At 37.5% G+C, this 13,333-nt stretch overlaps 1 protein-coding gene across 1 annotated transcript; it reads right to left on the minus strand.

Annotated features, from left to right (window-relative positions):
- Positions 1–7,431: 7,431 nt before the first annotated feature.
- Positions 7,432–8,675, minus strand: LOC126631235 (uncharacterized). Its single transcript, XM_050301405.1, has one exon. It carries the CDS (start codon positions 8,445–8,447, stop codon positions 7,650–7,652), a length of 798 nt encoding a protein of 265 aa, XP_050157362.1. The 5' UTR covers positions 8,448–8,675; the 3' UTR covers positions 7,432–7,649.
- Between the last annotated feature and the right edge of the window lie 4,658 nt (positions 8,676–13,333).

The raw sequence follows: 13,333 nt of genomic DNA on the forward strand, positions 1-13,333 counted from the left end.
CACCATTGTCGCCGCCGTCACCACAACCTACCGTCATCACGGATGCAACGACCAGCATCTACTAACATCATCACCATCACAACTGCTAGCTCCACCCACCACCATCATTGGTCTAGCCACCATCACTTATCATCAGCGCCGTCGCTGCCACCTCGCCACCCACCATCATCATTACCATCATTGCCACCGCCTCCGCTACCACCACCTACCTTCATCACTGCCGCCACTTTTACCCATCATCATCATTGACGCCGCCGCAACCATTCATCATCATCATCATCATCGTTGTTGTTGCCATCACCCCCACAATCATCATTGACATCGACACTACCACTCACTATCATCACCGTCGTTGCCACCACCACCCACCACCAATGCTACCACTGCCGCCACCACCCACCATCGTCACCACCAATGCTGCCACTGCCGCCACCCCCCACCATCGTCACCACTGCGCCACCACCTTCACCCACCATCATTACCGCCACTGTCACCACCCATGCTTCGTCATCATCACCATCTCCACCGCCACCTCCACCCACCAACATTACCATCGCCGCCACCCACCACCATCATCATGGTGACCACCATCACCATAATCACATTTCTTGACTATTTCTCTTATTTTTATATTAGTGACTCTAGATATACACATTACATTCGGTATTTGAATTTCATTGTTCTTTTAAGCTAGCCAAACGAAAAAACAAAATCACAAATAGAAAACAAAATTTTTTTAATTTCAAATTCCATCATTTTGAATCCTTAGGAGTGTTAAATTTTCTCATCCAATCTGTACATGTAAAGGGTGGATGACTTGTTAGAAATTAAATACTTTGCCCACAATCAACATCTTATATAATAAGGAAAACTAACGAAAAATTCTCAAAAACTTTAGTTTTAATGAAAAATGACAAATAAAAGTGTAAGTGAATAGTACCATGAAGGGTAAAAATGTGGTTTTTCGTTAAAAGTGCACAGTACCGGGAGTATTTTGTTAAAACTCCCATAATAATATAGGATAATGCTTGTGTCCCATGGACTTAATCACTTGTCTCCACTTACAATTAATAAACGTTTATCGTCCGAACATTATAATCGGAATTGTTCATTCTTTTTATCATGATCTAAAATTCATATATCTGCAAAAAAATATTTAATTTGACGATCATTTAGTCATCCATATGTGTTAAACTAATCAACGGTTTTGATAACAAGTAGCATCTTTATGATGAACCGTGTATTTGTTTTTGCATATATGCTTATTCATGCTGTCATGTTTCGCAGTTTTGGGTAAAGATTAACTCAAACTTTTTAAGCTTGATCTATGAGATTGAGCAATGATGTACTATTCTGCTCGAGGCCCTAAAAGGCTTATAGGATATCTTTCAACGTTAATCGTAGGCGCACTTGGTCTTAATAATATTTTGCTATTTCAGAAACGATAACAATAACCAAACCCTAGCCCTAGGCAACGTGGATTGTCTTTGTCAAATTTGTTAAGAGGGTGGTGTTGACCTTTACTGGTACAATATATACATATATATACATATTGCTTAACCATAGAGCAACTCCACTCCTTAAGGCGATAATAGCCTAGGCTAGTGAGCAATTGACAATTATTATCTTAGTGAGCAGTAATTGTCCGAAGGCATCTCTTGAAAATGAATTGTCTATATATATTGCTTAACCATAGGGCAACTCCACTCCTTAAGGCGATAATAGCCTAGGCTAGTGAGCAATTGACAATTATTATCTTAGTGAGCAGTAATTGTCCGAGGGCATCTCTCGAAAATGAATTGTCCAAACAATTACCATTAAAAAACTTAATAATATTTTTAATTTCAAATTCTCTTAATTTTTTTTTTCATTTTTCTGTGTTTTCTTATATTTTTTTTCTTTCTAAATGAATAATATAAACCATTGGATTACAATTTTTCGCAATCCAACACCCCCAGGTTTAGCTACGTGGGCTCAACCCTTTTTCAGACGTTTTTCTTTTGTTTTATTTTTTCTAAATTAAAAAAGGAAGACTAATGTAGACTGTCGGATCTAAGAAATCCAACAACCCACCGACACTTTTGGGTCGGTCACTCTCCCCCACTCGTGCTTGAAGGCCACATGCATGACGCAAAAAAAGAAAAAAAAGAAAGAAAAAAAACTATGGCTGACGTCAGATCACCTAGGCAAGACCTCAAGCCATTCTCGTCCGACTTGCTCAGTGGGAGATGAGCCCACCCAATAGGTGGGGCAATTGACTTGGGCTGGAGCAGATTTTGAAGGGGTTGGGGAATTCAATCGTCTAATAGGTTAGGACAATTTATAGGAGTGTAGTTGCTCTTACCGGAGAATTACTATATAAGCAGCCCTCCTTCCCCTATCATTTTCCCCCAACTCTCATGAGTTTATATTCATCACATCCTCTTTCAACTTCCAACAAGATAATATCTTAACTACAGTCATTGCATTTACTAGGATTTGAGCCCTTATTTTGTAAGAATCATCACAATCTAGGGTTTGATGAACTTTTTTATTTAAGTAAAGATTGTATAATATATTCTGCAATTTCTCACTATATATGTGGAATAGATTCTATCTTTTCAACTTTGGCGGTTAGGATTCTCCTCTTCAACCCACTGCATTCTAAATTTAAAACCCTCGTCTTTCTTACTGTAAAATATAGCTCACATAATTTTTTTTTCCAACAGTAATTTATTTTCTTCATCTTTTCGATTTTTACCCCGACTATCTAGGGTTAAAAAAATTAGCAGGACCATTTAATTAATGATTAAAATAAGCATGTACGTGGATAACCATGACGTGTTAAAAGATATTGCAGGATGACAATAGGAGACCAAGAAACAGGATAGGTCAGGAGTCGGGCCATAAACGATCGAAGTAATTAGCTCCAGCTGCCTGCTGCTACTCCTTAGTCCTCACCACCTAACATTTAAGTCCTCGCCACGTACTTTCATCTTATCAAACTGTGAAGAAGAAAGCCAACCCTTTGGATTTCCTCTACATTTTAATTCAATAATACAATGTTCATGTAAAGAAAGAAGAGTGATATTCACACGTTCATTTTTACTCTTACAATATTAATTTTTTATCATTAATCTTCTTTAATTCATCTGATCTGATGACCGAAAGGTGTGTGAGAAATAAAAATAAGTGTGTGGATAACATTACCCTTATAGAAAAACTTACACATAATGTTGTATTGTTGAACTGGAACGCCACGATGACAATAAACATATTCGGTTGAAAAATATTAGTACTTAAGGTTTATTCTATTGTTTGGGTATTTGATATTTTACGGATTATGGTTTCTTAGGCTTAGATCTGCATAAATATAGCTTGTAATTATATTGTGACAATTAGTTGATCAGAATGTAATCCTTTGGTTTGTAGCCTTCATGACATTCTTTATTTTCAGTTAATAAAATTACATTCATTTATAGTCTATTTGTCAATTTGTTCAATTGTTATACGTAGTCTGATTTTCAACTTATTCTATATAAGTTCTTCTTGTGTTAATATGATGCATATGCATGTCCTTTTTGCATTGCATTTTAAGTTTCTAACCATATATATATATATGTAGGACCGATATGTGACATAACTTTGACACACGTTTTTTTTTGGGATAAATACTTGATCAGTAAAATATGTCGAAATTAATATATGTACGAACTTATTCTCAAGCAAATGTCTTCAGAAAATAAATGGGTCAGGACAGAAGGTTGGAGTAGATATTATGGCGGTAGAGCTAGCTAGTGACGGTTATGACTTCCTCGATAACTATTATTGGTGTCGCCGTTTGGAGTTATTAATTTTTAAAATTAAGTATCGATTAACGTGTTTATTTTATATTGATAACATATAATTTGGTTTTAAATTTGGTCTCTTTAACATTATTTTTTGATATCGTTGTAGGTAAGAGTAACATTGATGTTTCTAAAATTTCATTTAAAAAAAGATGGGGAAGGCGGGGAAGAGTAACATCATCTTCGGTAGTAAGTTGGGAAGAGTGTGATCCATCATATACACTCCAGTTTGAATTTCGTTCATGTAGTTTGATGAATACACGCGACACTTGAACCTTTGATGCTTGACAATGACAACTCACCCATGCTCATTTATCACTTAACTATTAGTGAATCACTTCCGCTATTAATTTACACTAAGAGACGGAATGAGAGTTTGAACCCATGATTCACTGGGTTGAGGAAGGTCCTAACTAGACCTGGCATTTTGAACCCGACCCAACCCGTTAATATTAGTATTTGGATAGATGTTTAACGGGTCGGGTTGCTAACTGGTGAACCCGTTAACAACCCGTTAAATAACAGGTCACTTTGGGTTAACCCGTTAGACCCGTTAACACTCGTTAGGACCCGTTAGCATCCGTTAGTTGAGGATGTTTTAGTAATTTCAGTGAAGTCTTAACAACAAAAAATAAACTCTATGCAAATAATAATAATAATAATTGTTAACGGGTGAAACGGGTCGGGTTCAGATGATCCATCAACTTAACGGGTCGGATCGAACTCGACCCAAACCCGATAAACCCGACCCGTTTACAAGTCTAGTCCTATCGACCGGGGCAATCCATCACTTGCAACTTCTGCTATGAGTTAACATGCAAAATAATTGGTGAGTTTGCTATCTACTGATTTATTCTAAGTGCAGATAAGAAGCGCCGAATCAAACAATCCCAAATAGCTTGCCATGGAAGAGGATTGACTAACAACCACAGAAAGAATAGGTTCAGAGAATCAAAGACTGGGGAATAGGTGACACCCATCAACAAATTTCCCCACATCATTCCTCTATATAATGAAAGGGACGTATCTGGTAAGTCCATAAGAGATAGTTGGAGTCGGTTTAGCTTGCAAGAAAGTGGCTACTTGGTTTAGAGAGGGAGAAATAGAAGATTAATACCTTAAACGACATACAATTAACCTTTGATGCTTGACAACTCACCCATGCTCATTTATCACTAAATTATTAGCGAATCATTTTCGCTATGAGTTTATTTATTTATTTTTAGTACAAGTAATATTCTATACTAATTTACACTAAGAGACGGAATGAGGGTTTGAACCCATGATTTACTGGGTTGAAGAAGGTTCTAACTATCAGGGCAATCCACCACTTGCAACTTCTGCTATGAGTTAACATGCAAAATAATTGGTGTGTTAGCTATCTACTGATTTATTCTAAGTGCAGATAAGAAGCGCCGAATCAAACAATCCCAAATAGCTTGCCATGGAAGAGGATTGACTAACAACCACAGGAAGAATAGGTTCAGAGAATAAGAGACTGGGGAATAGGTGGCACCCATCAACAAATTTCCCCACGTCATTTCTCTATATAATGAAAGGGACGTATCTGGTAAGTCCATAAGAGATAGTTGGAGTCGGTTTAGGAGAAAGTGGCTACTTGGTTTAGAGGGGGAGAAATAGAAGATTAATACCTTAAACGACATACAATTGATGTAGATTATGTGGATTATTAGATGATTGTGTTGATATGTATATGTCATCCTTTGACTCCAAAAGCGGTGCTGAAAGTTATTTTTACGTCTATATATATTGAGTCAATTTTAACGTCTAACTTGTAAATTGGATGCCTAAATGATTTTCGATTTACATGATATTCTTTTTGTAGGAAACAAATGGTATGAATACTAAGTGACACAGTCATGATGGATTATCCATTTTTGTGGTACATTTAGATGACTAAAGGATTTTCGATTAGAACGATATTTTTTTTTTTGTAATGATTATCTTCAAATAAAGATTAATGAATTGATCCAACGGCATATTTACACTAATGGATTAGGAGAACAAATTTGTATTAGATTCACCATTAGCGGACCTAGAATTTTGTCTATGTGGGGGCGTTAAAAAGTTGATGAAGTTATACATTTAGGTATACAATTTTAAAGTTTGAATGTTATTGAGAGATTACAATAATGTTATAATTAACCTCTACATATCTAGTGTTTTGAAATATGACTTTCCCTGCTTAATGGATATCAAATCAATGGTAAGTTTTGGGGTATATGGTAAGTTTCTTTGTCATAACGAGCCACACATAAGTACTTGTGGGGGCTGGATATGTTAACAAACAACATTTGGGGGCAGTTTGTTTCTATACATTGGTAGTTGCAAGCACAATTTCTCCATCCAAGTGTGGGTAGCTGCATCACTTACCTTCATGGTCCGTTAGTACTGAAAATAAGTCTGAGACCATGATTTTCAGGCCAAATTAAGATGGATCGGAATATGCATACCTTAGAAGTCCGATCATAGACTCAACAACCTCCGATGCAGAGCTGACTAAACGAAACAGTGATGTCACTATTATCCTGTTCTAGAATCAATGGACGAAGTCCGACAACTTTGCTGAGATAGACCATACTTGTTCCACAAGATTCAGGAGCCTATATAATCCAGTAAGGAATGAACAAGTTTCCTATAATCTTGGAACAAGTAATCATACTCCTAGGGTGATGCAATATCTACTTCCTAGATATCCTCTGGGATTCTCCCAATATAATAAGGATTCTACTATCCTAAAAGGTCATCTCCTCAATTGGTATAAATACGTCATTCTAGAGTTCATCTCTGGTAACACAATCTCTTCACACTTATTCTCTTGCCTATTGATTAAGTCTTAATATTGCTTACTTACTTGACCACTGGTGAGCCTTTGACTGGCACACTCCCGGTCTTTGGCTTTGACTGACACACCCCTGGTCTTTGGCTTACTCACAATTGTGTGTGTTCTTTTATAGGTTAACAAGTTTGAGCATATCTACCACTCACAATGGTACACAAATTTAGTTCCAACAATAAGACTTCTCACTTATAAGTGAAAGAGTACTGCTATGTCGTATTATTAGGTGGCTTAAGTAATAAAATTGTTGTTAATATTGAACACTAATCATGCACTAAACATATTAAAAAAGAATGAGGATCCTCGCCGGATCCTCTTTGTCATTTATTCATCGTACATTGTGCGGTAAGAAATAATTGTAAATTTTTTTATTTAAAATTGAATATAAAGAGTATCTGATAAAAACTGATCGCACGATGAACAATGAACGTATGTGATTGAAGGATCTCCGGGATCCTCACACAAAGGATTCGGCGAGGATCCTCACACAAAGGATTAAGCGAGGATCCTCTCTTATCAAAAGGATGAAAATAGCGGAACGGGATCCCCTCCGGACCCAAAAAATATGAGCCTAATGATCAAATGATTTGGACCGTTGAAATTTGATCCAACGGCTACAATTATTATAACTTTAGAGGGACCCCTATTTAGAATCATTTAATCAAATTTCAACAACCGGATCATTTGATTCTTAAGCTCAGATTTTTTGGGTCCGGGGGACCCAAGTCCGAGAATAGCATAACATTTGGGATCCAACGACTTTCTATTAATTAAAAATTAAAAATTTCTCAAATATGAGAAACAGAAAGCAATTGATGCAACTTAACCTGCATTAATATAATCAATAACTAAAGTCTTAAAAGGGATAAAATCGAGGGCACTACTCTCTCGAGTCTTGATGGATCAAAAATAAGGATCATAATCCACAGTAGATTCGGAGATCCACATCTTCATCATCATGATCACAACTCTTTCTTGGAGCTTCCATAACTCTTCTGATGGAAGTCCATGAACAAAGCCAAAAGGGAAACATAGAAAAAAATGTTGAAGCACCAACCCCAGATCCCACAGCAACCAGAACCATTGAAATGGTAGATGAGCATCCAGACCAACCCAATAAAGCTTGACATGAACTGAAATATCTGAAACTCGGTCACCCTTCTCTTCCACTTTGGCCTCGCCCCTAGCGCAGCCAACAAGTAGTAGGTATACATCACCACGTGAACCGTCGCATTTGCTACGATCACCGCCGGGAACAGAGACTGCGATGTGTGGAGCCAAATGTAGCACATGACCAGCACCATGGTGTGGTGGTAAACGTGGAGGAATGTCAGCCGCTGGAAACTCCCGCTGAGGATGATAAGGAACGTGTCCACGAACTCGTAGATTTTGGAGAGGTAGAAAATGTACGCCCAGAAGAAGAGAGGCCCGGTTGGCGGGGTTTTGGGCGGGAAGCAGATGATCCAGAAGGGGTAGGGCGCGTAGGAAAAGATGGTGACCAAGGAACCGACGGCCATGACGAGGGAGAGGAGGAGGAGGTTGAGGTTGTGGAAGGCGGTGATAGGTTTGAGGCGGCGGGGTTTGATGAGGGGGAGAGGGAGGTGGGAAAGGAGGAAAGTGAGGGCAAGGTAGGAAATGATGGTGAGAGTGAGAAAAAGCGGGGAGGAGGCCGGCGTTTCTCCAGGGCTCCATGAGAAGTGGAGGATCACTGGGTGCTTCACCAACCAATACTGGAAGGTACTTGAGATGTTGAGGTTCATGTTGAGGTCCAGTTTCCGCCCTCGGCCGTCTGTCGAGTAGTAGAGGTGACGGTGACGGTGGTGCCCTAACACAGTAGTGAATGAGACCAAACAAGGAAGGAGAGGAGAGAGAGTTGAGACCCTGGAAGTAGGTTTCGGGGAGGAATGGGATGTCTGTGTCTTGTAGTGCGGGAAGCAAATGGGCGATGAGTATTTCTAAGGAGGCAAAAATTTAACCATCATTTCACAAGTAGGGCCACCAATGCAGGTGGCAGCTCTGAAGCTGGCTGCAGTAGAACCCCATAGTCAAAAACCCATGAACCAACTTCTCTCTCTCTCTCTCTCTCTCTCTCTGAAGTCCATTTATTTCTGCATGTGAGAATTGCAAAACCCTAGCTAACTAACCAGTTTTTCCACCAAGTAAAATAAAGATGCGATGGCGCATGGGGAAGTAGCTAGTAGGTCCAAATTTACATTCAGTCAGCCCATCGACTTTCCTCTAGCTTTTAATGAGTTAGGGGGGAGGAGGGGTGGTCTCTCACTCTCTCACTCACCCTCTCACTTGTTAATGTGGTGGTTGACACTGGACACTTAGTTGAGTGTGAGTAATTTTCATGCATTAATACACCATTTTGCAACTGTATGTGGAATGCAGTCGTACCTTTTCTACTTCTACTTTTGCGTAATTTGATTTCTATGGATAGCTCTCTGTTGTGCCCATTTTATGAATGAAACCCTATGCATCCATCAAATCCATCTCACCAATTCAAAACTAATAAAATTAATGTCTAAAGAAGTAAAGTCAGTGTCATCATGTGGGCTTGTTGTTAACAACTTTAGCTCAACCATAATATAAAAAGTAATTTCTTGATCTAGCCAGCACCCGTTCCCGATCCTTATTTAATTTTGGAACGTTTCGGGTCATGAGTCGGGACTCAGGACTACTTTTTTGTTGTTCTTCTTCTATAGGAAGATTTCTACGATACAGTGGACTGTTGAATTAATTCTCCGATTAGATTTGAACTTGGAGATTCAATGACAGTTGAAAAGAAGGAAGATGGAAAAAGAAGAAACTCGGCAACTGGTAGATATATGGCAGAGTTCAGGAAAATAATAGGTCAACATTGTCGTGGTCCATGTCTTAAAGTATTAGGTTCCCATTCGAGTTTTAGTCTTTGAAAATTTGAGAAAGATGGAGATCTGAGATTGAGAGAAGGACGAGAGATCTGAATTTGTTATTTGTAGTTGTGAATGACGGCAAATTTGGACGATAGGGGTTAGGGACTTGTAGCGTTCGGAAGAGGAGAATGATTTGTAAGAGCTCCAGACAGATGAAACATTGGTTAGTGGATAAATACCATCAAGTATGTAGATTTCAATTGATAATTATTCATGCTCGGTGTTTTATGAGCCCTACTTATTTGAGGGTAAAAGGTGCGATGAGTTGACAGAGTTTAAATCAAGGTTCTAAAAGACGCTAGACAGTAGTTGGACGGTGGGTTGGGGGCCTAGTGCTTAGGCGGCTAGACGGGGGTATAGGTGGCAGGCTAGGCAGATTAAACGGATTTAAGTAAATTTATTATATTTTATATAAATAAGTGTCTGCTTGTACTTAAAATGTCAGTTTTTATAAAAAAAAAATTCAAATATATTTGAATTTTTTATATTTGAATTTATTTTATAAAAACTGACATTTTTTGAAATTAAGGGTATTTGTATTTACTTCAAATTTACTTCAAATATATACAAAATCTCACTTAAGTAGACACGAATACCCTTAAGTTTAATATCCAAATAAACTAAAAAATCAAAACCCTATTAGATGAAGAATTAGAGAGTCTAACGGGAAAACCCGAGACTTAAGAAATGGTGGAGACCTATGAATAGAGAGTGAAGGCATCAATTGCTAGTAGGAAACAATGGAGACTTGTGTAACCCTAAATGACGGTGAGTGTAAATAGTTCATTTTTTTACATTGTTTCCCGTTTACGTTTTCTCTTTATTTTTGTTATTAAAGAATGAACAATCAATCTTTGTAACGTTATTTGTTTCAATTTTCCTTTGTATGAAGTAATCTCCTTGGAATCTCTAAGTCTTCAATTGTAATTGTTTCGTATTGACATATACGCATTTCGTCACATACTGAAATATTCTATGAAGGCAATTCGTGCATCACAATTCGTGCAGTTATCTATTTCTATAATTACTTGTTTGTGCAAAGGTTCATGTTTCTTGCTAATAATGTACATAACAAACCTCCATTTGTAGTTTTTGTAAAAGTTTTGTCATGCCTATTCAATATAATCAAATAGAACACATTCATGCCTATTCGATTACATGCTAAACTGTTTTGTGGGAACCATGTGAGAAAGAAAGGTTTCTTCGAATATTTATTAAAATAAAATTGAGAGAAACTTTTATTCTTCATTGGGAAAAGAACAGTAAGAAAAAAAAAAGGAGAAATTTTTAGTGAGAGATTATAGCACAAGAAGTCTTTAAGTCAATAATTAGTTACTCATATAAATTGAGGGTACTTGTGTCTATTTAAGTGGAATTTTGAATATATATGAAAGTTTTTATAAAAACTGACATTGCAAATACCCTTAAGCTTTTTACCTAATAAATTAAAAAACCGAAATGTTTTAGCAATGTCAATCTTCCATTGACAAACGAAACCTAATTTTTCTAGTATGCTTTTTGCAATTTCTAATAAGAGAACCGTCTCTCGATTCACTAGCAGTCAATGATAACCTTCAAAACAGAATTTGGACACAGACAACAGTCATAATAATGCAAAGGTGTGGAAAATTAAATACGAAGCACATATAATCCAAAGGAGAATTGAGATAAATAATGTTACATAGATTGACAGTTCATTCTTCGATAAAAATTCAATCGAAGGAAGAAACTACAAAAACAAAGAGAAAACGTAGACGACGAAAAATGCAAGGAATTAACCATCTACACTCACCTTTGTTTAGGGGTGCACAAGTCTTCACTAATAATCGATGTCTTCCCTAGGTCTCCATCATTTTTTAGGTTTTGACGTGACAAATCTTCATCTAATAGGGTTTTAGTTTTTTAATTTATTAGGTTTAAAGCTTAAGGGTATTTGTGTCTATTTAATTGATATTTTAGATATATTTGAAAGTTTTTATAAAAACTGATATTTTTGAAATTAGGGGTTAATATTTGACTATATTTGATAAATACTCAAATAGGGAGAATGACATATAGATTATAAATTATTAGAACATAATGCAAAATGTAAGTTATCTATTTTTTGTTTAAGTGAGAATCGAGACTTAGGCGGGTGCCTAAGTGGGTTTGAGTGGGCTAGGCGGACGCCTATTTAGGTCTAGGCACCGTTACATAATTTTGAAACGCTTAGGGATTAATTGGGACAGTGATTAGCTACATAGTGCCTAGACGGAGTCTAGACACAGCTAGGCTGAGATTTTTAGAACAGTTGGGTAAATATAGATGAGGTTGAAGTATTTTATAAAGATAAGTAAAGGACATAAAGAGGAGCCCAGAGGAGAGACTAGTGAAATGAAGTGCAGCTTTCAGCATAAACATGCCCAATTACCAGATCAAGATTAGGCTAACAAATCACAAACTAACCAAGAATCAAGAACCATACCTGCAGGACTTGAAGAAGATGAAGCCATGATTGAAATCCAGTGAAAGTCCTTCTGCTCTCTATCAAAACTCGTATGTGCTCAACCGACAATAGGCTTTCGATTCAATAAGAGCGTGGTTTTGTGAGAGCAGAGGTCATCATATTTATAGGCATCAACTGCAACCTTAGTTCCCTCCCCAATAAAAACATTGCAAGTATTTCTTTCAAAGCATGCAATGTATTTGTGAAGTGAAGAGAACAACCAATATCAAACTACCATGAATTTGCAGGAATTTCAATCATACTCCACACATACATAGATATCTGTTTTACCCTTACTCTCAAGCCAGTCCTTAAATACTTCACAATCTTTCTTAGTGACCTTTAGTTTTGCACCAGAAACATTTGAGTTTGGTTATATATGTCTTTATTTTAACTTTTAGATTATCAGTGTCTTAGAGGAGTCAGTAGTTTTGGCAGATTTAGAAGAGTTCTTAGAAGACTTGGAACTCTTACCAGAAGCACCATTGGTCCCTGTCCCTTTCTTGCCTTTTTCAGCATGCACCAAGTTCATGTCATCCACTTCCTTGCCATTTTCTTGCTGCTCCCTGTTTTCCTTTTGAACACATTGAGCAACGAGTTCATCAACAGTCCAGTTATTATTTTGGGTGTTGCATGACACTTTGAGTTGCCAATACTTTGGCGGCCGTGCTTGCAATATCATGAAAACCAGTTGCTTATCACTGATATTTACATCCATTGAGTTCAACTTCTCAGCAACATTTGTCGATTTCATCACATGGTATTGATTAAACCAGTGCCATCAAACTTGAAAGTGGTCAAGACATTCATCCAGTGACTGATCTCAGCTTTCTCAGGCTCCTTGAACTTGTTTTCAATGGCTCTCCGATAATACACAGCTAGGTCATGCTTTTTGATGCCTCCTCTCAGAGTGTCCTTCATGCCATTCAATGTGGAAAGTGCCACCTTGTTAGCTCTAGTCCATCTCTCAAATTCTGCCTTGTCATCATTGGTGTTCTTGTCAGTCAATGATTGAAGTTGAGGTGTGTCTAGTGCAATGTCATACTCATTCAAAGTCTGCAACAATCCAATCTCACGTCTCCATTTTTTGTAGTTACTACCACCTGAGAATTAGAACACTTGCCAAGTTGATTGTCTTTAGAGAAACTGCATGACCAAACAATGAAATCATTCTAATGAACCATTGGTTCTGATCAGCTCCCACACTGATCAACAGTGAAGTATCCTGCAAGGGCACACGTAT

Source organism: Malus sylvestris, chromosome 8 (assembly GCF_916048215.2).
Source record: "Malus sylvestris chromosome 8, drMalSylv7.2, whole genome shotgun sequence".
Lineage (NCBI taxonomy): Eukaryota > Viridiplantae > Streptophyta > Magnoliopsida > Rosales > Rosaceae > Malus > Malus sylvestris.